This window comes from Triticum dicoccoides, chromosome 6A (genome assembly GCF_002162155.2).
Source record: "Triticum dicoccoides isolate Atlit2015 ecotype Zavitan chromosome 6A, WEW_v2.0, whole genome shotgun sequence".
Lineage (NCBI taxonomy): Eukaryota > Viridiplantae > Streptophyta > Magnoliopsida > Poales > Poaceae > Triticum > Triticum dicoccoides.
Window position 1 is genome coordinate 16,482,412 of NC_041390.1, and position 24,897 is coordinate 16,507,308.

The window sequence follows — 24,897 nt, forward strand, 5'->3', positions numbered from 1 at the left end:
GACCCTTCCTCCCCTGCAGTTGGGCACCTCCCCAGGGTCACAGCTGTCGTGCTCCCCTCCCACGCCATTGTGACACACCCTGTCCATGGAGTACCTCTCGGTTGGCTGCATGAGACATTCACCTCGACCACGCTACCGTCTCCCCTCGCCGGCCGCCTCCATGCACGCTGACATGCTCTGTTAGTACCACATGGATCCTTCCCTATTGCCGCACCTCCTTCTGCATCGACAAATGCCTCCTCCCTCGCTATCGTGGACCCTATACATGCCTTGGGACCCCTTCCTCGTCATCACACTCCTCCAATGTCATAGGTCGCCATTACTAGTGAACCTGTGATCCACTATATAAACCACACGGATAGAAGTTCACTATAATAGATGTCATTCGTTAGCCCATATGTGAAACGTACAAACCAATAATTCAAAATGTGAGAAATGAAAAACAGCAGGTTGTTATCTTGTAATATAGTAGTTTGGTATTTTTTTTTAAGAAGTCGCTAACAAAAAAATGCAGCGGTTCCCTCTGCAAAACACCACATCCGTCCGCTTTGTAGGAACACATGGGAAGTTCACTATGTATTAACATTCCGTGGAACCTAACAGTCTGCCACTTGAACAACGAAAGTCTCAATGTGCAAACTAGAACAATTTATCATATAAAGAAGAAGTTCACTATTCGCGGCAGCGTTTCACTACCTGAAAACTGAAGTCCACTATTTGTAAATTTTGATAGTTCATGGCTCCCACGCATAAAACAAAAAATAACAAAAAATCACTCTAAAAAACTACAACAATTCAAAATTTCCAAAAGTAAAACTATATTCTGCGGTAGTACACTTGATGAACACAGAAAAAAAGAAGTTCACACTCTGATGCAGTTGTTCACTACATAAAAACCTGCTACTGCAACTCACGACGCGTTTGGTTGGGCGGAAAAGTCGCGGCTTCCCAAACCAGCGCTTTCTCAAACGGCATCCAGCGTTTGGTACGCATACTACGTATTAGGTACCCGTGTCTTCCGATACATCGATTCACAAAACCGAAAACGGCCGGAGCGAAGGTGATTCGGAAAACGGGGTCGGATGCTCGAACCAAACTAAACGTGTATTTGGTAAAAAACCATTGGAAACCAGGGCTTCTCGATACCAGAACGAATCCGTTACCTGAGTGCGAACCAAACACGTCGTCATTGTCTCTACTATCCTGCACGCAGTGGCGGAGGACAGAAAAAAATTAAGGTGGGGGCGTGGGGCGACGGCGTGCTACAATCAACGACGGCAGATGTTGAGTCCGGTCAGATGACATGCTATAACCTGCAAGACGGATGCTGCAACCGGTAGAAAGATACAGTGCAAACGCTGGGACAAAATGTTGCGAGGACCATTGGATGATGCTAAATCCAACGCAAATCTCCATGCAAAGATCTAACAGCTACGTAGTCGACTGAGTTTTAGCAAGCCCGATCAAGAAATATGTAAATAGCATACAACCTACAAAACATCATGTGATGTAAAGCCCTAAGTACTACTACTCATCTTTTTTCTTTCCGTTCATCTTTAGTTGTGACTTTGATGGCCTCCATCCACCTCAATTAGGCTTCAGTTCAGAATGCCACTCAATGAGACCCTTGAGCAGCGCCACGGCAGCCTCCTTGTCCAGATTCTTGTTAGTGTGACGGCACGCGAATGACTGCACGCAGTTCGGGCACCCGTCAGAGTTACCGCAGCCGCACGCCAACACGAGCTCCAGGGCGGCCGCAAGGAGGTCCCCGAAGAGCGTCCTCGCCTGCGCCGCCAGCCCGATGCCGCCGGGGTGCTTGTCATACAGCAAGATCCTGTCGGGGACGACGACGCGGTCGTCATCGCGCTTGCGCGTCTCATGGACGACGACGAGGTGCTGCCGAAGGACCTTCTGCTTCTGCGCGTCTACGTGGCACCGCTCGATCGGCTTGCCGAAGAGCTTGTCGGGGTAGTTCATGAAGTACTGGTCCACGGCGCCGTCAAAGGCGACGTAGACGGCGATGGAGTCCTTGGATCGCCGGCCCGACCTGCCGGCCTGCTGCCAGAGGCTGGCAATGCTGCCTGGGAAGCCGAGGTGGAGCGTGGCGTCGACGTGGCCGACGTCGATGCCCAGCTCCAGCGCGTTCGTCGCCGCCACGCCGCGGAGCCGCCCGCTGAACAGGTCCGCCTCGATCTTCCGCCGGTCGCTCGCCATGTAGCCGCCACGGTACACGCACACGGAGCTCGCCTGCTCCGGCGCCGCCGGTACAGCCTCTTCGAGTATCTCGCGCGCCGCCGCCAGCACCTGCTCGCACAGCTTCCTCGTCTTGCAGAAGGCGATGCACCGCAGCCCGTGCTGCACCATCTCAGCCAGCAGCCGGGACACCTCCGTCACCGGCGACTTCGACGCCGACGAGGAGTTCCAGAGGACGAAGTGCTTGACGCCGCGCGGGCTGGCGTCCTGGTCCACCAGCTCCACCTCGTCCACCCCGGCGAGCTCCATGACGTGCTCGCCCGGGTTGGCCAGCGTGGCGGTGCAGAACACGAAGGCGGGGCGGCGGCCGTAGACGTCGGCGCAGAGGCGCCGGAGGCGCCGCAGCACGAGCGCGGCGTGGCAGCCGAACGCGCCGCGGTACGTGTGCGCCTCGTCGACGACGACGTGGGCGAGGCCGGAGAGGATGCGCCGGAACTGGCCGTGGCAGGGGAGGATGGATGCGTGCAGCATGTCCGGGTTGGTGATGAGCACCCTCGCTTGCTGCCTGATCCTCGCGCGGTCCTGCACCGGCGTGTCGCCGTCGTATATCTCCACGCCGAAGTCGCCGGCGCCGGCGAGGAGGAGCGCGGCCTTCATCTGCAGCAGCGCCTTGAGCTGGTCCTGCGCCAGGGCCTTGGTCGGGAACACGTAGAGCGCGCAGGCCACCGGCGAGGACACGACGGACTCCAGCACGGGGACGTTGTAGCAGAGCGACTTGCCGCTGGACGTGGAGGTGGACACCACGACGTGCTTGCCGGCGACGGCGGCGCGCACGGCCTGCGCCTGGTGCGCGTACAGCCTCGTCACGCCGGTGCTCCGGAGGCAGCTCCTCATTGCGTCGGTGAGGTGGTGCAGTAGGCCGTCGTCGGCGAAGGAGGCCTCGCTGCCGGGCATGCGCTCGACGTGCGCGATCTGGCCGTGCTTCCCGAGCCCTCGCCGGAGGTGCTCCACCATCTGCGCCGGGTCCAGCGGCTCCGTGCCGCCGCAATGGTTGCTGCACGAGGAAGAGGACGGCCTCGCCACCTTAATCGGCGCGTACACGTCATCGTCGCCGCCGCCACTCCATGAACCTGGAAGCTTCCTCCTTGTGCCGGCCGCCGCCCACGGCGACGGCGAGGGAGAGAAAGCGTGGCGGCCGAACGGAGCGGGCGTGGTGAGCTTGGCGGTGAAGGGGATGAGGGAGACGAAATCTCCGGCGTAGATGGGGAGGTTGCCGACCTTGGCCTGCGGGAGGAGCTTGGCGCCCTTGAGGAAGAGGTGGAACGTGGGGGCGCCGGCCGGGGGAGGGAAGTTGGAGGCCCGGAGGGCGGCCTTGAGGTCGTCGACGGAGCAGGCGGCGGCCAGGCGTACGGTCGTGGTGAGGCCGTCAATGGAACGCACGGGGATCGCCTTAGTATCCTGCTGCTGCCGCTGCGCCATTGCCGCCGCCGACGAGGTGTGATGATCGGCAGATCGCGGTACTGTATTTGTGCCGAGGAAGTTTCCGAGTCGACCGGGATTCGGCGCGAGATTTTGCCTTGGTCACAATGCCAAATTTTTATCCTAAATTTTTATAAGTATTATGTGCCTTGGTCACAATGCCAAAAACAAAACACTTTACCGCACTGAAAAACAGGTCACCTAACGATTGAAGTGGCACCCATGTTAGAGGGCACTCACGTGATATCTACTCCAAATTTTAATAAAAAGAATTGGGTCATTTTTTTTCAGAAATTGTGGAAAAAAAAATCCTGCGTGCAAAGATAGGGCACTCGTAGGAGTGTCGAGCTCCGACAACGAGGGGTCTATCGTAGACCTCACCTTGATCGGCTACACTGAGGCCACATGCCCCGACGAGGAAGAGTAGGGTATGGGAGATGGTGGTGCCTGGTGTCTCATGTGTGGGACAGTCCATGTCCCATGTCCTACTTTACCTCACCGGCAAATGGACCTTCACTTTGCGGGTCTAAGGCTGGTTGTAATGGGGAGTATCATATACTAGTATCATGCATATGATACTAGTGTATGATACTACATCTCTAATGCATAGTATCATATATTAGTATCATGTAGTGCTCTATTTATTGCCATGCATGACACAAAGTAGCATAATATTTATTATGATATGGTATCATGATATGATACTCCATCCTCTTTTTCTTCATTTAATGTTATGACACCTCATCAAAATTGTCTAGTTGGTATGCATGATACTAGCTATGATACTACCATTACGACCAGCCTAATGGCCGCCGGACAGACGCGGACGGAACAATGACTTCAAGGCGAATGAGCACCAGCCAAGATTTATACTAGGTTTACATTGTATGTAATTCTGTGGATTTGATGGTTCAATAATGAGGTATCCCGTTGTGGCAGAGGAGATTTGACGATTGACCGGTTAGACATTTAGAGTCCCAGATTTGCTAAGTCCGGTTGGAGATGCTCTGCTAAAACCTATGTAGACATGGCGTCTGTTTCTGAAAAGGGGTCAGGAGACACTACTACAGTTGAATACCAGCATTACGATAGAAGCTTCAGCACCTTTGACGTGTCTTGCACAAAAAGACACAAATTTGCAGTGTACTTGTAGTGCAAACCAAAGTGCAACTGGATGATAAAAAATAATTGGTCGGTTAGTAAAATCCAAAGTGAAAGGGGACCAATTTACCTGCTAAAATTGCTGCGAGTTTGCATGCAAATTCTAAATGTGCACGAAGGGTGTTCTATAATTTATTCTCCAAGATATTATTGTCAAGTTTTTATTCTATACTGGAATAAACAGAAAAATGTGCAGTCAGCTCAGTTGTCAAAATGGATGAGAGGTTTAAATCGGATGGGAAATGTTGATGATGTGGATGATTTCCGCATTCTTCGCTACCCTTATGCAAAAGAGGTCTGGCACTCCATCTCTACAAATCAACTTGTGGCAAGTCACGCGGAGAAAGTCTTTCACACCTTCGAAAGGATGATGCCATTCACTCTTTCAAAGGGACTTGTGAAATGAGAGAAACAGGCATGTATTTCGCCATGAAAGCCTCTCACTCTTTCGATCTCGGACAAACTTACTTCTCCGGAAGAGAGATATTAAAAAAAAAACCCGATTTCCAGTCCTGTCTTAAGAACCCGACTCCAAAGAAAGAGAAAAAAGAACGGCGGACTAAAAGAGAACAACAAAAGAGAGATCACTTTCGACGATTGAACATCACTTTTATATCCAGATTGAAACTGGACTTGAACCTTCATATCCAGATTTCACTCCACTTTCACTTTCGTATCAGGAACGTCGACTTGCACTTTCAATAGAGAATTATTCACTTTCCGGAATTGGCTCATATTCACATAGGCCAAGAAAGACGAATAAGACCTTGAACTCCCTATTTCACGTATAATCGAGAGAGATGAACTTTGCCTCGTCAAGGAGGCGTGGGAGTAGCACTCTTGCCATGTACTGCTGAGCTGACACGTTTCAGTCTCAGGCCCCTTTGTCTGCTTCTTCATTCTTCATTTTCTTAAGGCACCTTCCTTTGTACAGTTTTTCCCCCTTCTATAATGAAATGGTCAAAAAGAATAAACAGAAAAGGCGTCAAAGGGATTAGTACCAGAAGTAATTTCCCATGCAAATACAAATTACTGTATTAATGAATTCAAATCTAGTCATTAAAGTAAGGCACATCCAGTAGAAGTGTCATGAAAATGCAAATTTTGCTAGCCATGAGGACATCTTCGTAGAAGTATGTGTACCTTACAACGAAAAAAATAGCACGCTATTTCGCCGTTATAGCACGGTTATAGCATATTCGGAAGGGAGACGTTACGTTTTAGCAAAATCGGCCGCTACGGCGCTAATCGTGTAATTAGCCGCTACACACGCTATAACGTTGTAGCGTTACACATTTTAACATGCAGACCATGCAAAACTTAAACAACTACTCCCTCCGTTCCGAATTACTTGTCGCAAGTATGAATGTATCTAGATGTATTTTAGTTCTAGATACATCCATTTCTGTGACGAGTAATTCGAAACGGAGGGAGTACAACCCAGCAGGCCCAGCAGGCCAAAACCAACCCACGACCACTACCTTTCTCACTCTTTTTATCTTGAAACTGTTTGAGACTTACAATTTTTATGTCCTAGATTTGGCCCTTGTGCATATATTGCTTGCTCCTAGGAAAAATTTAGTTGCTTAAATACTTTATTTCTAGATATATTTGAAATGCAATTAGGCGCGGGCTTTCAAGAATCGGTGTGGGCTTTCAAGAATCAATCAACCGAATACCAACAAAATTAGGCGCGCTACAAATACCAACGAGAACATATGTACAAATAAATAGCGAGGCCCTTCAAGAATACAGCGCGCTACAAATACCAACGAATGCAATTAGGCGCTACAAAATACAATTAGGGGTGGGCTTTCAAGAATCAATCATCAAGACATAAACAAATCGGTAGGCACCAACTCCTAATACAAGTATACGACATGTGGCCCGGCCCTATGCATCAAGCGAATACATGAATTGGCTTCCTGGGACACCAAACCTGAACAACACTTGATGTTTCCAGCAAAGGCATGCTTGGAGGTTGGAAAAATAAAACTATATAATCATGCAGAGTTTACATAGTCGAACGGGCTTCATTGGTATTTTCTCAAGTATTAACGTGAGGTCTCGTATAGAGCTCTTAAGTCTCCTAGAAATATCGTGTGCACAATACTGGAAAAAATTTAAAAACTAAAATTCAAACCACAGTTTGCGAAACAAAAATAAGAAATCCAATGTACTGAATTTACAGCCTAATGTAGGTTAGCCACTATTTGTCCAGTGATTTGCCGTTTTTCTCTTTACAGCAATGTTTAAAGTTCTGAGTTAAATTTTACAGATTTTTTTTCAGAATTTTTATCAACTTCTAGACGATTGCACGGATGTCCAGGTAGTGGTTGCACATTCACGCTAGCTATGATCCAACAACCGACAGTGGGCTAAATTTCGTGTTTTGACCCTTTTCTGAAACCTATTCGAGATTTGACCCTAGTTTGAAAAAAAATCGAGATCTGACCCTTTTGCTACTGCCAGGGACTTTGAAGGTAGGGTATAACAGCCTACCGGCATGCATGCCCTACTGCCAAAAACCTCCTAAGTATTGACCATAGTGCGTGCTCGTGCCTACCGCCAAGCACATTGGCGGTAGGGTTGTGCAGGCTATCGTCAGCCCGGTTGGTGGTAGCGATGTTTCCTACCGCCAAAGTCGACATAGACTCTGGCGGTAGCAAAAGGGTCAGATCTCGAAAAAAAATTCAAACTAGGGTCAAATCTCAAATAGGTTTCAGAAAAGGGTCAGAACACGAATGCCCCGACAGTGATCCCCACCACTCGGAGGCACAGAGCATCTTGTCAATTAACTACACTTGCGACATATACTCACATGTCCTTTGCTAATCAGCACGCATCTTAATTAGCTGGCCTCTCCACTCCACTGGTTACTGACGCTCCTTTGATCGATCAGCCATGGAGCTGCTGTCCAATGCCCTGGCGCACCGCTCCGTGCCGGACAGGTACGTCTTCCCGCCTGACAAGGGCCCCGTCCTGCTCGCCCACGACCACAGCCCAGATGTCGCCTTCCCGGTCATCGACCTACACTACACGGCGGCGACATCTCCGTCTCCGACGGTCGCCGTCACCAGGTCGCCGCCGAGATCATCCGGGCCGGCAAGGAGTTCGGCTTCTTCCAGGTGGTGAACCACGGCGTGGAGGAGGGTGTGGTGCGGGGCTTCCGGGAGGCGGCGGCGGGGTTCTTCGCGATGCCGGCGGAGGACAAGCTCCCCTACTGCTCCTACGACATGAGCAAGCGCTTCCGGCTCGCCACCAGCACCTTCTACGACAGTGGCGAGACCCGGTACTGGCACGACTACATCAAGTTCCGCGGCTACCCGGCCTCCAACCAGAACGCGCGCCATTGGCCGTCCAAGCTGGTGAACTTCACGCCAAGCCTCGTCGAGTACTCTGCGGCGGTGCACGAGCTGGCCCAGACCATCCTCTGTCTGATCGCCGAGGGGCTGGGCCTCGACGGCACCTTCTTCACCGGCAACCTCAGCCGCGGCGACACGCACATGAGCATCAACTACTACCCGCCCTGCCCGGACCCAACCCTCACGATGGGCCTGCTCGCGCACTGCGACCGCCACCTCCTCACCGTGCTTTCCCAGGCTGACGTCGCTGGGCTCCAGGCAAGGCACGGTGAGAGGTGGCTCCTCGTCCACCCCATCCCCGGTGCATTCGTCATCAACTTCGGGCACCAGATGGAGATCGTCACCAACAGGGTGCTGGCCAGCATGGAGCACCGCGCCGTCACCAACTCCGCTGCAGCGAGGATGTCGGTGGCCACGCACGTGCACCCCACAGACGGGTGCCGCATCAGACCGGCGTCAGAGATGGTGAACGAGGCGATGAATCCAGCCAGGTACAGGGAATTTGCTTTCAGAGAATTCATGGAGGCATATGACGCGGCCGACGCCAGCAGGGAGGAAGTGCTCCAGTCCTTCATGATCAACCATGACTAGCTTGATGATGAGTGACAAACTGCACGATATCTGCTGCTGCCATGCAGAGAGCACGAAATAAACAGAGAAGGGGAATAAAATTTTGGTTATTGTTGTGTGTAGGTTCTGTTTATTTGTGTTCGGATCAGTTTATGGATCTTAGAACCTCCTGAGTTTCTTTCTGTTGTTTGGGTCATCGGTTTATGGATCCTAGAACCTCCTGAGTTTGGTGTACCCCTAAATGTACCGTCTCCTTAATAAATTCAAAAGAGACTACATCCTGTAAAGCAATGAATGTTGATACTAATTTAATTTACCATCCCACAGTACAAAGTAATCAACTGATATTACCAGTAATTCCATCCAGGTGCCAAAGTAAACCACATTTTAGATTTTTATAATCAACCGAAAATACATCAGCTACAACAAAAACAGTTATGCGTGCATAGTATATAAATTTGATTTTGTGTTTCGAAGAAGAGTATCCATTGCAATGTAAACCTGGAAACACAACTCACCTCAAGTGCAGCATACATCAGGACACCTACTTCTTCAGTCAAGTGCAGTAAAAGACCGTTTGTAGAACCTGTTTACTCAGAGTTGAACATTAGAGACAAATATTATGCTCTACTATGGTTGTACAGGATCACTATGAACCTCCCTACCATTTGAGTAAGCTGAACCTTGGCTTCAAATACTGACATCACCAATTAAAATTCAGATAAAAAGTAAGGTCCTAGAACTCAACAAATTATGCATATTTAAGTGGAGGAAACTCCAAGCTTGTGTCCAGGGTTATCTATCTCCACGTTTAGATAAGTAAGATCATGCAAATAGCAAAACTCTGCTCTTCAAAGATACTGGACTCCAACCTTTCAGTACATTGGTAAAGCAGTCATCATATCATACATATGCCTTCTAAATCTTCCATGCTTCTAAATGAAGATTAAAATAGAATGATGCACACAGCATCGACACAATAATTATAAAAGAGAAAACTTCATGAAGGTTTTTCTGAAGTGCATGGATTAGCCAGTTCAGCTGTTAGGATGTTACATGGTTCACAAACCTATCGTCATGTATCCCATCTCCGTCTTTTGTACTGTCACCATCACCTACGCAGCGACGTTACTATGGCAGCAAGTAAAACAGTACTTTACTTCTGACAGTTATGTGCCTAGCTGTACCCCAATTAACCTGTATGGAAAACCAAAAGAAAAAAATGAGGGGCAAATTAAGCAACACCAGAGAACTTCGTTACCAAATCACAAACAGCGGCAATCTGACAACCAAAGCACAAGATCGCAGTAAAAATGAGCACTAACGAAGAATCTGTAAACAAGATGGTGAGCAGAAAACAGAACCACATAAAACAGAGGCAAAATATAACCATGACATTATCAATCTCCACATGACATGGTTTCGTAGTTTGCAAACTATCCCTCCGTTCCATAATAAGTATCGTGGTTTTAGATCAAACTAGCCCTGCTGTTACCATTTGCAGTTTATACACAAAAGAAGTAATTGCTGCAGTTGTCTCTTCATTTTCAGATCAAAGTAGCAGTGACTTCATGCGATTTAACAAGGAAATGTTTGATCCATTGATCTCCAGAAAATGATATATATTGGCAATGAACAGTGGAGGGGGTAGTTACCCTTCTTGCATCATTAGACACGATCGAAACACATAATTACATCACTAAACACATCGATTTGCCACTTTTATGCTATAATGAACAGCAGGTCTAAGGTGTCAATGCCAAAACTGTTTTTGTGAGGGCATATGCCACATCAATTTCCCCTCAGCAAGCGGCCGCATAGTCTTCAGTAAGGTGTCAATGCCAAAACTGTTCTATTATATCCTGGAGGGCCGGCTCATATGACACATCAATTTGCTAAATTTATGTTATAGCCTGGAGGGCCGGCTAATATACCACATCAATTTGCCACTTTTATTTTATAATGAACAGCAGGTGTAAGGTGTCAATGCCATCACTAAACACATCATATGATCTAAGGAATGGCAACATCAACATATCAGGGTTCAGAAATATAATTATCAGTTTCATAGAAGTTAGCATTTACCAACGACCAAACTGGCATGTAACAGGCTTACAGGCATACTACAGAAAATAACCAACATCTAGTTTGGCAAAGAACACCAAAACAGGAAGTACCAGCTTAGTACAGAGTGAAAACTCTGTTGCACCATACACAAGTAACCAATTTTCTTAGCCCCTTTTTGGTTCAAGTAACACAGGACTATGATGGAACCTAAAAGCCAATCAAATGAAATGGAACATGCATGATAGAGAAATTTTGGCATGAAAGCAGATCATAGTGATACATTTATTTAGGTGGAAAACAACACAGTAGTATTCTTGGTTTTTCTGGTTATCATGATCTTACACAGAAGTCAGAGACGTAAATATATCCATGGACTTATCATTTTCAGGGATCTTCTATAAGGAATGACAACATCAACATATCCAGGTTCAAGAATAAAATTATCAGTTTGACAGGAGTTAGCATTCAGCAATGACCAAACTGGCATGTAACAGGCATACTACAGAAAATAACCAACATCTAGTTTGGCAAAGAACACCAAAACAGGAACTACCAGCTCACTACGGAGAGTGCAAATTTGTTGCGCCATACACAAGCAACCAATTTCCTTAGCCCTTTTTTGGTTCAAGTAAATCTGAAATTACTTGGCATTTCCCCTCTGCAAGCTGCCGCATAGTCTTCAGCGAGGTGTGGTGCAGATTCCTTGTAAGGGCATATGCACTTCTTGATGAAATACTTCTCAGGCCTAGTGACTGCAGTATAGAAGCTCCAGTCGCGATCGAGCAATCTGTTTTCCTTGAGAAACTTTAGAACATAGCACCGGGGCTTGATCCGGCCCTCCAGGCTATAATAGAGGAATACCGGCCGATGAGCAATGTACCCCGGTTGCAAGCCCACCTCAGAGACAAGGAACTCGAACCTGCGCTGCAGGATGTCCTTTGACCTATTCAGCAACATTGGAGCCATAGACAAAGCAACGACCACCTCAGCATCCGACCAACCGAACGTCTTCTTCAGGTAGTCCACTTTGTTGGCGATCTTCTCCTCGCTGAGGAATGCGACAGCCTGTATCGCAACCTTGAACATCCCCGAGCCACGGGGCACGCCCAGACCTTCGGCGCGCGCCACCATTGCCTGGACGCGTTCCAGTTTGTTGCCGAGCAACCTCGGCTCAGAGATACACAGCTTGGTAATGTCGCAATCAGCTAGCCCGCATTCCCGCAGGAACATGACATTGGGCTTGACCACCTTGTCGAGGTCCGATGAGAGAAGGTAGCATGCGCGCTGGGACGCCCGGAGGAAGCTGTGGAAGGAGCCGAAGAGGGGCAGGTAGTACTCCAGCTTGGGGACTATGGATCTGCGGCGGAAGCGGCTGTGGACAAGCGAGACGAGGCGGGCGATCTCAGGGCGCGACAGGCCGAGGCCGGCGAGGCCGTCGACGACGGGGGCCAATGTTCTCTCCACGCCGGCGCAGAGGAAGAGCGGGTCTTTGGCGACGACGGCGGCGGCATCGGCGCCGGAGAGGCCGAGGCCGGCGAGGAAGGCGAGGACGGCGTCGGGCTTGGCGGGGGAGTTGAGGTGGGAGAGCTTCTTGGAGGCCTTGAGGGCTTGGGGCCGGGTGAGGCCGCAGGCGTCGACGAGGTAGTCCTCAACGGCGAATCCTTGGGTCGGGGAAATGGGGGCAGCGGCTGCCGCCGCAGAGAGGAGCCGGTGGAGTGGGGAGATGGCAGAGGTGGAGGAGGAGGAGAGGATATGGGACACGATGCGGTGCCGGAGATGGAGCATGGCGCAGGCGGCGGCGGCGGCGGCGGCGAGGAAGATATTTCCGATGGGAATTGCAAGGTTGCGACGGAAAGTGCGCGGCTTTGGCTCTGCCGATCTCTCTCGAGGGTCCTGGGGCCGAACAAGCATTATCGGAACCGGCATAGCACTAACATTTTTACTTTCTTGTTACCTATTAAATGATTGGTTTCTTTTACGCAAATGTTTTATTTTTAAAATCATTTTCTATATTTGAATTCCTAAAAACAAGATCTTTAGAACAAGACCAATGTTCAATATTTCTAAGCGTGGTTTGAATTTTTCCGTTTCATTCGCTTTGGCATTTCAAAAAAAAATGGAATTAACTCATTTGAAAAAACTCATTCCACTTTGTTTAAAAAACTGATTTCACAATTAAGAAAACAAATTTGAGTATTTCGAAAATGCAAATTTAACTCATTCTAAAATAGATTTAACCCATTTTGGAAAACTAATTTTATTCATTTTTAAAACATTGGTTTCACTCGTATCAAAACACATATTTAAGCCATTTCAAAGAACTGGTTTCGCTCATTTCGAAAAGGTGGTTTCGCTAATTTCAAATAACTAAATTCACTCGTTTTGAAACATTGATCTCACTTATTCCAGAACACATATTTCACTCGTTTACAAAAACAATTTCACTTTGTTCAGAAAACAGATTACGCTCGTGTCAAAAAACAAATTTAACTCAACATTTGCCGGTATTGCCTGATGGTTATTAATATTTCCCTTGCGTTGTCCATCAGAGCCCTCGTCAAATCTTGAGCATTGTCAACGGTTTTAAGACAGACTAGATAGTTGCATTAATTCAAACTTACACCCCATCGATTGATCCAAGTTTCACATTAACAGAAACAACATCATCGCATTTATCATCTATATAATGCTAGACTGACATCATTCAAACACTCTGAATTTCTGTTTTGACGTGCACATATTGTAGCTTCAGCACTTCGAAATCATAGAGATCAGAACAGAAGCCCACGGAGCAGACAGTATCAGGATAGCAACAATTAATTTCAGCGATGCTTCCTGGGCTGGGCTGCATCATTCGCCTTGGTTCGACTGCTTCTGGCAAGGAAGACGTCAGTGCTTTCCCTCAAAAAAAAAAAAAAGAAGACGTCAGTGCCAGTGTGACGCCACGAGTTTTGCTGCAGGTCGAATTTTTTTGTTATGGTCTTGATGAAAAAATGAAGTAAATAGAATGAACCGAAGATACATGTTCAGTTTATTAACTGCAGTAGAATACAAGTAAAGAAGAACTGACTGTAAGAAACAAGCTGATTACTGAATGTGGATCAGTGTGGAGAAAGAACTGAATTTATATGTCAGATACTACTGGTACTGGATGTGGATGCTCTTTTGTAACGCCAACATGCACACACTGATACATATATTATTGATTATTTAACAACAATGCCAAACAAGCCAAGCATTGATACCGATGAATCGGCTTATATACAAAAAGGAAAAACAAAACACCCGAGCTGAGGCACATTGGATATATGCATCATAACGGTATAGAATGCCTTCACAGTTCCTCCAGGGCTACCAGCTGCAGGAGATACGGTGTAGGCAGTGGCGAATCTAGCACGGAAATGAAAGGTAGGCTCAAAGCAAGTTCCTAGGTCTAATTAGTAATGCATTGTAATTATTGGATGTAAAACACCTTGGTATAAATGGCAAGTATAGTATATTTAGTTGAAATAGGATTTTTGGAGGGTAGGCTTCAGCCTATTGAAGCCCCCCTGGTAGAATCGCCACTGGGTGTAGGAATACATGATTGATTATATTACTGTTGCGTGGAGATGCCAAAGCCAAATCCAGTGCCTTGCAGTGCTTGTTGGACGATTGCATCGAGCCGTGCCGCCATCTCCGGCGTCATGGTGTTGATCCAGTCACCGGACACCCCCTTCCTGAAGAAGGAATGGTTCATCACGGGTCCGTCCTTCAACTTGTTGCCGCTCTGGTTCACCTCCAGCTTCTTTAGCTTGTCCAGGCTACAGAGCTCCAAGATGGCATCCATGACACCGGCTTTCTCCTCCGCCTCAGAGAAGGGGCACCCCAAAAACTCCGCCAGCCTCCTAAGATTACCATGCGGGTCTCGCAGCAGCTCCTCATACTTGAGGAACAGCACCTTGTCAGGCCTTCTCCGGCTCTCCTCCCAATGCTCGAGGGCGTGGCGCCAATAAGGGCCCGCGCCTGTGCGGCCCTCGCAGAACAAATCGAACACCTCCTCGAACTGGAGCTGCTCGGGGTTTCGGACGTAGGTGCGCATGAACCACCACCACGAGACGACCACGTCCTTGGGGTCCCGGCAGATGTAGACGATCCGGCACCCGCTGCCATCGCCGCTGATGTGCTCCGGCAGCAAGGACAAGGGGAAGTGGGTGCCGAAGATGCGCGGCGAAGGGTACGCCTCGACGATGCCCCGCGCAACGTCGACCGGTTGCCGATAGATTGCGTGGATGAATTCGACGCAGCCATGTGGGTTTTTGTGCAAGAGAGGGTGCTCGCGGCTGGACGGCGGGTGGACATCACGATGCACGGTGGCGAAGGCCAGTGATTTAAGCCAGGTGGTGCCGGACTTGGGGCAGCTCACCAGGAAGATGTCCGTTGGCTTGGGCTCGAAGTGGTCACGGACAGCCGCCAGGGCCGACAGGTGCCACTCCGGGAACCAGTACCCACGGTACTGTCGCCTCTGCGAGCCGGCGGGCGGCAGCAGTAACCGCTTCTCGACGGGCAGCGACTGGATGAGCTCAGTGAGGTTGTCAGCACCGTTCGTCGCCGGCAGCGCATCAGCGAGGCAGCTACGCTCGTGTTTTTTCTCTGCTACATGGGCCATCTTGTGCCTATTACAAACCGGTCGTAGGAGTAAGTGCAAGTGGATGTCTGATGAGCAGATATCAAGGAGCAAGCTAGGCATAAATACATCTAGCCGTGCAGTTGGTTGCGGGGTCTCTTTCATCTTTGTTAGTACAAACTACAAAGTGAAGGCATCTCTCCTTCTCATGTTGGGCGTGGGAATTTTCTATTACTAAATAGTTTGTCCCACTATCCAATTATATATGATGTGAATTACTTTAAAACATCTCAAACTTGCTCGCATGTGATTCAGCAGATTCATGGGGCCAAAATAAATGTGATTTGCTGCTTTTTATCTTGTACACCGGAGACAAGATAATATTGAAAATGCAGATTTCAAGGGGGTGGGTGTGGACCGAAGGGCCAAATGTCCGATCCGAGCCCGCAGCTACTGTATGGATGAACTTTTAAATTGACTAGAAATGATGTGGTGGCACAGAGATACAGCTAGCAGATCCTCAAAAAGAGATTCTTTGAAATGTGCATCCAATGCATACTTTTTGCGGCATATAACTCCCATTTTATTGGTAAAATTAATGATCAAAGTAAGGCCTAAGAATATGAAGTGGCCTTGTATTCAAAACGGTGGGAGTAATGTGAATTTGTATATCCTAAAACATTCTCGTTTGTATGCAGATTAAAATTTCCCAATTTAGTATCATCAAATTCTTTTTCCGAGAAGATTCATAATTTGTAGGAATTAGTATAATTAAATTTCTCGGAAATGGTATAGTGGATTATTAGCTTTCCACTGAAAATCTGAATACGTGCAATATCGTGAAAATCACTGAATGCTTTCACTACAAAATCCCAGAATTAGTATAATGAAATTCTTAAATTTGTTAGAAGAGCCATAATTTCATAGAGTTTGCATAATGAGATTTCTTGGGATTACTATCATGCAATTTCTTAGTTTTCGACTTAAAATTTAATTTACAAATAATTAAATGCCATAACAATCATTGGATATTTATCTAAACTTACTAGAAATTAGTATCCTGAAATATTTGAAATTTCTGAACTTGGTAGAAAAACTAGAACTCATGATAAATGCATTTGTGGTTGATCAATAGTCTTTCTCAGTGTTTTTTCCCAAGCTTAAGATTAACCATTGTCTCATTCAAAACGTCAATCATAAACGCATTGTAGACATACCTGGTACATAGCTCCCAACTCAAGTAATCCGAAGTTGGAAAGAGTTCGTCATCTCAAACGGAGATAAAGATGGCAATTAGTACCTGCAGCTTATGAGGAGATAACAATCTCGATTTCAGTTTCAAGTTAGCCACTCAAAAGATATATAAACAACAGCTGATATCATAACTCTGAACAGTTTGTCTATCAGTTTGCAGTTCGGCACCGGCAAATATCAGCAGCAACCATTGTCCTGCTAAAAAATTCAACACAGTGCATCTTAGGAATTACATTTCAGTAGGCGGTACAAGACTACCTGACATGGCCGCAACCCTTGCATCTCATCAGCAAGTTCAGCAAGTGTCTTGGCGAAGCACTAAAACCAAACACGTAACAGCAACACCTGATGCATCCATCGAATCTTATGTGTGGTAAAAAATGCTAATCAACTGGAGCAAGTACCAAATTCGACGAGCATCCATTAAGGGCGATCAACATCAGGAGCACTCCAGGCCAAACAAATACATTGATCGAACAGAGTCCTGGCCGGCCGGAGACATGGTTAACTGATTATGAGCCACTCAAAGATACAAACAACAGTTGGTATCCTAAAAGTTAAGAACAGTGCATCTGTCCTTTTGGGGTTAGGTAACGACAGCAGCCGCTGTCCTAAAACAAATTCAGGACACCGCATCTTAACTAGGCATCACCTCATTTCAGTAGGCGGTACAGTAGGTTTTTTTTATTATTTTTAGAAAAGGAGGATGACCACCGGCCTCTGCATCTGGGCGATGCATGCAGCCACTTTATTAATTATTCTCATAAGACCTTACAAAGTCATACAACAGCAAGACTAAAGCCACCGTCTAAACAACAACTGTCGCTACACCTATCCAATTGATGAAGGGGCGCAGATAGTCTGGGCCTAATACCAAACAGACATCGCAGCCAAACCTAAACATCTAAGACATGAGGTCCCAACCAGGACGCCTGCTGAGTATGGGGCACCTCCCAGTCCGGCGCACTCCTCAACCAGGACGCCTGCCGGGTAGGAGGCCGCCGCAGCCATCTGCCACCAATCCATCTTCAGAGTTGTACTGTTGCATGTACCATGCCAGGTCTCTCTGCCATCGACGCCACCACGACGCCCGACAGCGTCGTCCTCCTGCGCGAGTCCATCCTCCCACAGCGAACTCCGAATCTGCACTGCGCCACGCCGTCAAGATCCGTCGCCATCAGTGTGTAGGATGAATCACCGCTCCACCAAAGAATCCGTCCTCTGGTCCCTCGATCACGTGTGTACCTCCAAGAATGACGCCCCCAAGGGAGAAACGACACCAGAGCGCCGCCGTCATCCGATCATCCGATCTAGGTGATCGGATCTAGGGTTTCCCCCGGAGGTAGCAGAGAGTGGCCTTGAAGTTCTTCACGGCGATGCCTTCAAGAAGGGAACTACGCAGATAGCGCCGCCACCGCCGGCCTTAGCAGACGCCGAAGGCAAGTTTTCACCCAGATCCGTTCAAAGGGATCCAACTCTCGTGCACGGGCCGCCGTCACCACCAGCACCACCAGGGAGAATCCTAGAGCACCGGCAGATCAGCGAGCCGCCAGCACCACCGCATCCAGATCGCTGGCCACGCCGGGCCGCCGCCATCCCCCGCGCCGTCCGGGTCAGAGACGGAGCCGCCGACTGCGCACAGGGACCACTGCCGCCTGCACACGCCAGAGCGTCGCCGAGAGCCCAGCGCCCGCCACCGCTTGCCGAGGGCCGCCGCCACGCACAACCAGCCAGCCGACCACCTCCGGCGGAGGAGGAGGCCACCACAGCCACACTCGGGGCCGGAGACCCCGGCTTCCTCGTGCTGCGGGACTAGCCCAGGAAGCCGCAAACTGACGTTGGAGACCTAGATCGGGCGCGTCCACCGCCGCCGCCACCCGCTGCCCTTGACCGTCCGCCATCGCAGTTGCAGATCCTGGCCGCCGCGTCCCCGCGACGCTGCCATTGAACGGACGGTGCGGAACGCCGCCGCCTCGATCCGATCTATGGCCGAGGAGATCCACCGCCGCTGCCACGCCACACGGGCTTTGCCCGGCGACGCCTCCGACAGCGGCGGCGGGAGGGAGGAGCTTGGTGTGGAGGACGCCTTGAGCCGGCCGGCGGGGGCTGCCCAGGTGCGACCCGGCGTGGCCGCACGGGAGCAGGGGTCAGGCCTTTTTTCTTCTCGCGAGATCCGGTCGAGGAGGATTGTTTGCTAAGACGTGTTAATCCCCTCTCGGTTTGGTGGATGGCCTCCTCAGTTTTCTGGTTAATAAATTTTTAGCAGGCGATATCATTTGGCCAGGTAGCATAGGGCCACTCAAGGAATGTTCTTCACCACTTGCTCCTGGGCTGCATCATCCACCTTGGATCAACTGCTTCTGGCACGGAAAATATCAGTGCCAATATGCCAGATGATGATGCCTAGAATGCCCCGAGCTTTGCTGCTTCTGCTGAGGGAGCATGCAATCGCTCTTTTTTTTTGCAACAATCTATCATATTTTCCTTTTTTTTATTTCATATTCCCTCCGTCCCAAAATAAGTGTCTTAGTTTTGTACTAACTTTAGTACAAAGTTGTACTGAAGTTGAGACACTTATTTTGGGACAGAGGAAGTATAACATACCATGGTCGAAATCTGTAGTTAGTCTTGACAGAAATATTAAGTAAATAGAATGAACTGAAGATACAATTTTAAGTTATTAACTGCAATCTTCGGTGCTACCTTCTTTTTTCCAAGGGATGGGGTTGATAACTAAAGCAGAACTAGCTGCAAGAAACAAGCTGAATATTGGATGTGAATCAGTGTGGAGAAAGAACTGAATTTAAATGTTAGATACTACTGGATGTGGATACTCTTTTCTTTTGCAACATGTAGATACTTAAATCTTGGTAGCTGGAATGTATAAACTATATAAACATAAACAGCTGTGCCACAACACAATGCTGGTTTCTGCAAGGGCACGCCTAATAGCACCAGGCAGAGGGACATGTCTGCACCTAAACAAATGTGTAGCCAGAACACAAAACTGAATTTATATACAACAGAATCATGGGGGGGCTAGTATATAATAATAACTTAATTTTGTGTTCCAAGAAAAGTGGTCATTGCAATGTTAACCAAAATCACATATGCAATTTTGACCTGACGCATCAATCGAAACACCCACTTCTTCAAACAGAAACTAATGTTTAATAGTCTGAACTGATCATTAGAAACCTCAAACCACTTGCAGCATCCATCATTTCAAAGTCATAAAAATATACTCATGCTTAATGTGGTAATTCAGAATCACCATATTATGCTTCAGTGCAACAGAAAATTTAAATCAGACTAACTTGTTTTTCTTTTACTGAGAGATAGTTAGTTGTAACTTCTGCATAAACATGATTCTGATCCCCGTTAAAAATACTCCCTCCGTCCCAAATAAGTGTCTCTAAAGTTGAGACACTTATTTTGGGACGGAGGGAGTATCAAGCTATCTTAACTATTAATTTTGCTCAAGTAAAACTCTTTTAAGAAAAGTTTATGAATCTTAACAGCAGGGTGATTTTTTCGTACCGATACCCATCTTATCTGAATATGTACTATTCATCACCTAGGTATATATTCTGTGTTCACTGAATATATACTATTTCTCATCTTGTCGGTCATCAGCTGCAGTTTGCAGCTTTTAGACAATACAAGTAGTTGCTGCAATTTTCTCTTCTTTTTCAGATCGAAATGGCTGTGATCTTTCATGTGTTCAAACAGGAAAAATGTTTGTATATAATGGTATGGTAACAGCTGCGGGGTTAAACACAGCCAGAACACATATACATCACAAAATCACAACAATTTGCCACTCTTTAGGTTATAGAATGGGCAACCAGTAGAAGGTCTCGGTGTATCTTAAGTCTAACCTAAATATAAAACAATGTTAGTACTAATTGACATACAGTAGAACCTAAAAGACAAGGAAATGTAAATGAACATAAATAAATTTTGGCATGGAAGCAGATCGTACTGATACATTTTGGTGGAAAACGACACCGCATTACTCTTTTGGTTTCTGGTTTCGTGAATGCTGGGGTCATCATAAAATTGGTCCAACCACACATCCGATTTCCATGATCTTCAATGGAAGTCGAAAACACAAATATATCCATGAACTTCTCATTTACAGAGTTGTAATCTAAGGAATGACAACATCAACAAATAGGGGTTCAGGAAACAAATTATCAGTTTCATAGGGAGTTAGCATTTAGCAACAAACATACTACAGAAAACAGCCAACATCATGTTAGGCAAAGAACACCGAAACAGGAAGTACCAGCTTACAGACAGGGTGATAACTTTGCTGTGCCATAGGCTGTAACCAATTTCCATAGCCCTTTTTTGTTCATGTAAATCTGAAATTAGTAGGCACTTCCCCTTTGCAAGCTGCTGCATAATCTTCAGCAAGGTGTGGTGCGGCTTCCTTGTGAGGGCATATGAGCTTCTCCACAAATACCTTCTCAGTCATCATGACTGCAGTATGGAAGCTCAGCTCGCGATCTACTAATCCATTTTCCTTGAGGAACTTCAGAACATAGTACCTGGGCCTGACCCGTCCATCCAGGCTAAGACAGAGAATTATCGGTCGATGAGCAACGTAAACGGGTTCCAGTCCCACCTCAGAGAATAGGAACTCAGACCTACGCTTCAGAGATTCCTTGGACTTCCTCAGCACAAACGGAGCGCCACACACAGCAACGCGCACTTGGGCATCAGACCACCTGAATGTATTCTTCAAGTAGTCCACTTTGGCGGCGATCTTCTCCTCAGTGAGAAACGCGACAGCCTGTAGCGCTAGCCTGAACATCCCAGCACCACGAGGTACACCTAATCTTTCAGCACATGCCACCATTGCGCCGATGCGCTCCGGGTTGGTGGTCAGCATCCTCGGCACAGCGATACACAGCTTGGCAATATCACAAGCACCTAGCCCGCAGTCCCTCAGGAAGGCAACATTGGGCTTGACCAACTTATCGAGGTCCGACGACACAAGGTGGGATGAGCGCTTGAGCAGCCGGAGGAAGCTGTGGAAGGAGCCGAAGAGGGGCTGGTAGTAGCGCAGCTTGGAGACGATGTTTCTGGAGCGTAAGCATTCGGGGGCGAGGGAGACGAGGCGGGCGATGTCAGGACGCGAGAGACCTAGGCCAGTAAGCCCGACGACCTTAGGGGCCAGTGTTTGGTCCACTTTGGCGCATAGGAGCCGCGGGTCTTTGCCGACGACGGCGGCGACGTCGGCGCCGGAGAGGCCGAGGCCGGCGAGGAAGGTGAGGACGGCGTCGGGCTTGGTGGGGGATTTGAGGTGGGAGAGCTTGGTGGAGGCCTTGAGGGCTTGGGGCCGGGTGAGCCCGCAGGTGCCGACGAGGTACTCCTCGATGGCGAAGCTGCTAGGGTTCGGGGAAATGTGGGGCGACGCGGTGGCGGAGAGCAGGCGGCGAAGAGAGCAGATGGGAGAGGTGGAGGGCGAAAATAGGAGACGGGAAACGACGCACTCACGGAGGCGGAGCATGGCGTACCCGGCGGCGGGGACGGCGGCGGCGGCGGCGGCGGCGATGGATTGCAATGGCCTCTCCGTGTCGTGGTTAGTCAGAATGGGCTCAACTTCTATTTCTCTGTGTGCGTGGGCTCCATTTTCATCATCCATTTTCTTCCCTTTTTTTTATAAACTTCTTCTCCTTTATTCATTCATAAGTAAAGTAGGATCGTTTACAAGTAAAGGGAAAACCTTGTTAGGGGCATTATCCATCCAAACACTCGGAAAAGAAAATCTAACTAACCTTGCTAGTTCATGAGCTACTCGATTACGTTCCCTATTACAATGATCATAAATGACATGGGAAAAACCTAATGACATGAAATAACAGTGGTCTATAATGGACGAAGCGATTGAAGAAGAGTAGCCTTGGCTCAACGCATTCACCACCTCCACACTATCCGAATTCACTTCAATCTTACTACATCCGACGGTATTAGCAAAATTCAAACCAAACCTCACTGCAATTGCTTCTGCTGCGAACGAGTCGAAGCAAAGGTCCATCTTTTCATTAGCAGCCGCTATAAATTTCCCCCTATGGTCCCGGATAACTGCTCCAAATGTTGCTGCGAGTGTGTCACTATCAAATCCCACATCAACATTTAATTTCACGTAACCATACTTTGGTTTCAACCAAGCATCTGAACGGACGTGAGCCTTTGGGCTGTAAGAGATGGTATAATTTGCTACTAAGCCTCTCACTGACATATTGATTTGATATGCACTTTGAGTTTCTTTGTCATGTGTCAATTTTCGCCTTTCATACCACAAATCCGAAGCCGTCGTTGCCATCGTTTCTCTGAACTTCGGCAAGCCCAACACTTGGATTTGTTGTTCTGGAAGGCACAGAAGATATGCCAACACAAGCTCACCTGCCTTGTCAACTTCCAGAGCCTGTTTGATAACAAGCTCAAGACCGAGCATCTTCCACACGTCAATTGCCAATTTGCATTCGAACAACATATGTCTTATGTCATCAGGCCCCTGGTTACAGGCTGGGTAACTCGGATTTATTTTCAAGTGCTTATTAGCCAGGATAGATCGACATGGAATAGCACTCTGGAGCGCGCGCCACATAAATATTTTTATCTTTGCTGGGCAGACTAAGTTCCATACCGAGTCCCATGTATAAGATGGGTTTGAAGCTCCAGCCGTTGATTCCATTTTCTTCCCTTGTTCTAAACAAAGTCCATTTCTTCACTTTCCATTGTTTTATTTTTCTTTAATTTACCTATGTCTCCTCCACATTTTTATTTAATTATTTTGTGTCATATATTTTGTTTATTTATCCATTTCCATTTTTATTTTTCACTACAAACAAATGTGCAGTACTTTCTTTTTCCTTTGACGCTGCTTATAAAAATGGAGAAAAACCTTACATCTAATAGAAAATTTGTTCTACAATTAATTTTAGTTAATTTCAAAAAAATATGTTTTATGGAATAGTTTGCTCATTTTAACAAAATATTCTTGTTCTGATGAAATGATTCTTACAACCATACCAATGATATACATAAACAAATACCATAGACAACGAATATATCTTAAGAAAGACTATCATCTTTTTTCTTTTGCATTAATATAAAGATGGAGAATATTTTTCACTAACAGATACTTTCTTCTCGGCATTAGCTTTTATTAATGCAAAAAAATAATAGGTTTGTATTATTTTTTCTGTTTGATGATATAATTATTAGAATGTAGTGAAAAAATTATTTGATTTACATAAATAAAATAATTGACAATGCCATAATATGTTGTTCTGATGACTACGATGAGCTTGAGTTGTCACATCATCATTGCTTGTTCTCCTTTGGGTTGGATAGACCGAGAATCCACCCTCCCCCCTCCTCACTTCGGGGCATAAGGAACATACCCGCTTGGGTATTCTTCCTATCGTTTTTGTTTTCATTCAACTTTGTTTTTACTTTCTCAATTTATTTAATTATTTTCTTGGTTATCCCTTTTCCAGCTTTTCCTAATTTTTACCTTTTTTCCATTTTTGATCACTTTTCACACAAAAAAATGTTCTCCTCCATTTCTAGATTATTTTTTTGCTTTATGTTCATTAAATTTATATTATTACCTAAAATACACAATAAAATTTTATATTTAACCTTACTTATAAAATGGTCATTTTTATTCACTAATTAATACTATATTATTATATCAACACTAGTATTTTATTATTTTCGAGAAAAAGTATGTTTTGTCAATTATGATTTCATATGATCATTTTTATCAAAAATAATAACTATTTTAACTTTTTTACATATGCAAAAAAATCTTAGACTTCAAAGAATGTCATGAGGAAAATTTTACAGAATAAACCAATATTTCCGTGAAAAAAATAGAAATATAGAAAAACACTTTTTTTACAGGTTGAACATTTCTATTAGTCAAAACAAGTAGAGTAAACATTTTATTTGACATATATGTTCATTTTACTTCGTAGACGAAAAAATTCAGAGATATCAAAATATATTTTTAAAATATTTATTGGGCATAGCTTCAAATTTTGGTTTCATTTTCTATAAATTTTATTTATTTTATATACCATGGTCTAACCAATATATTATTTTCCTATAAAGTAAGAAGTACAAGAAAAATAAAATCTGCATGCGCTAAATGTTTTTTCACATTGTTTTCTGTACTAC

At 46.7% G+C, this 24,897-nt stretch overlaps 4 protein-coding genes and 1 pseudogene across 5 annotated transcripts; 1 reads left to right on the plus strand and 4 right to left on the minus strand.

Annotated features, from left to right (window-relative positions):
- Nucleotides 1–1,587: 1,587 nt before the first annotated feature.
- On the minus strand, nt 1,588–3,672 carry LOC119315496 (uncharacterized ATP-dependent helicase YprA-like). The gene has a single exon (XM_037590107.1). The coding sequence runs from the start codon at nt 3,670–3,672 to the stop codon at nt 1,588–1,590; it is 2,085 nt and encodes a 694-aa protein (XP_037446004.1).
- A 1,765-nt stretch (nt 3,673–5,437) lies between these two features.
- LOC119319436 lies at nt 5,438–12,738 on the minus strand. Of its 2 annotated transcripts, none has more exons than XM_037593918.1 (3): nt 11,389–12,738; nt 9,287–9,965; nt 5,438–5,776 (listed from the first exon to the last, which is right to left on the minus strand). In XM_037593918.1, the coding sequence occupies exon 1, from the start codon at nt 12,618–12,620 to the stop codon at nt 11,460–11,462; it is 1,161 nt and encodes a 386-aa protein (XP_037449815.1). In that variant the 5' UTR covers nt 12,621–12,738; the 3' UTR covers nt 5,438–5,776; nt 9,287–9,965; nt 11,389–11,459. The 2 variants fall into 2 exon arrangements, with proteins under 2 accessions (XP_037449815.1, XP_037449814.1); XM_037593917.1 differs by having other exon boundaries at nt 5,438–5,779.
- LOC119319437 lies at nt 7,738–9,276 on the plus strand (annotated as a pseudogene).
- Nucleotides 12,739–14,014: 1,276 nt separating the features above from the next.
- Nucleotides 14,015–15,882, minus strand: LOC119319439 (cytosolic sulfotransferase 13-like). Its single transcript, XM_037593919.1, has one exon. It carries the CDS (start codon nt 15,604–15,606, stop codon nt 14,431–14,433), a length of 1,176 nt encoding a protein of 391 aa, XP_037449816.1. The 5' UTR covers nt 15,607–15,882; the 3' UTR covers nt 14,015–14,430.
- Nucleotides 15,883–20,794: 4,912 nt separating this feature from the next.
- LOC119314232 lies at nt 20,795–22,293 on the minus strand. The gene has a single exon (XM_037588983.1). It carries the CDS (start codon nt 22,214–22,216, stop codon nt 21,056–21,058), a length of 1,161 nt encoding a protein of 386 aa, XP_037444880.1. The 5' UTR covers nt 22,217–22,293; the 3' UTR covers nt 20,795–21,055.
- Nucleotides 22,294–24,897: the final 2,604 nt, after the last annotated feature.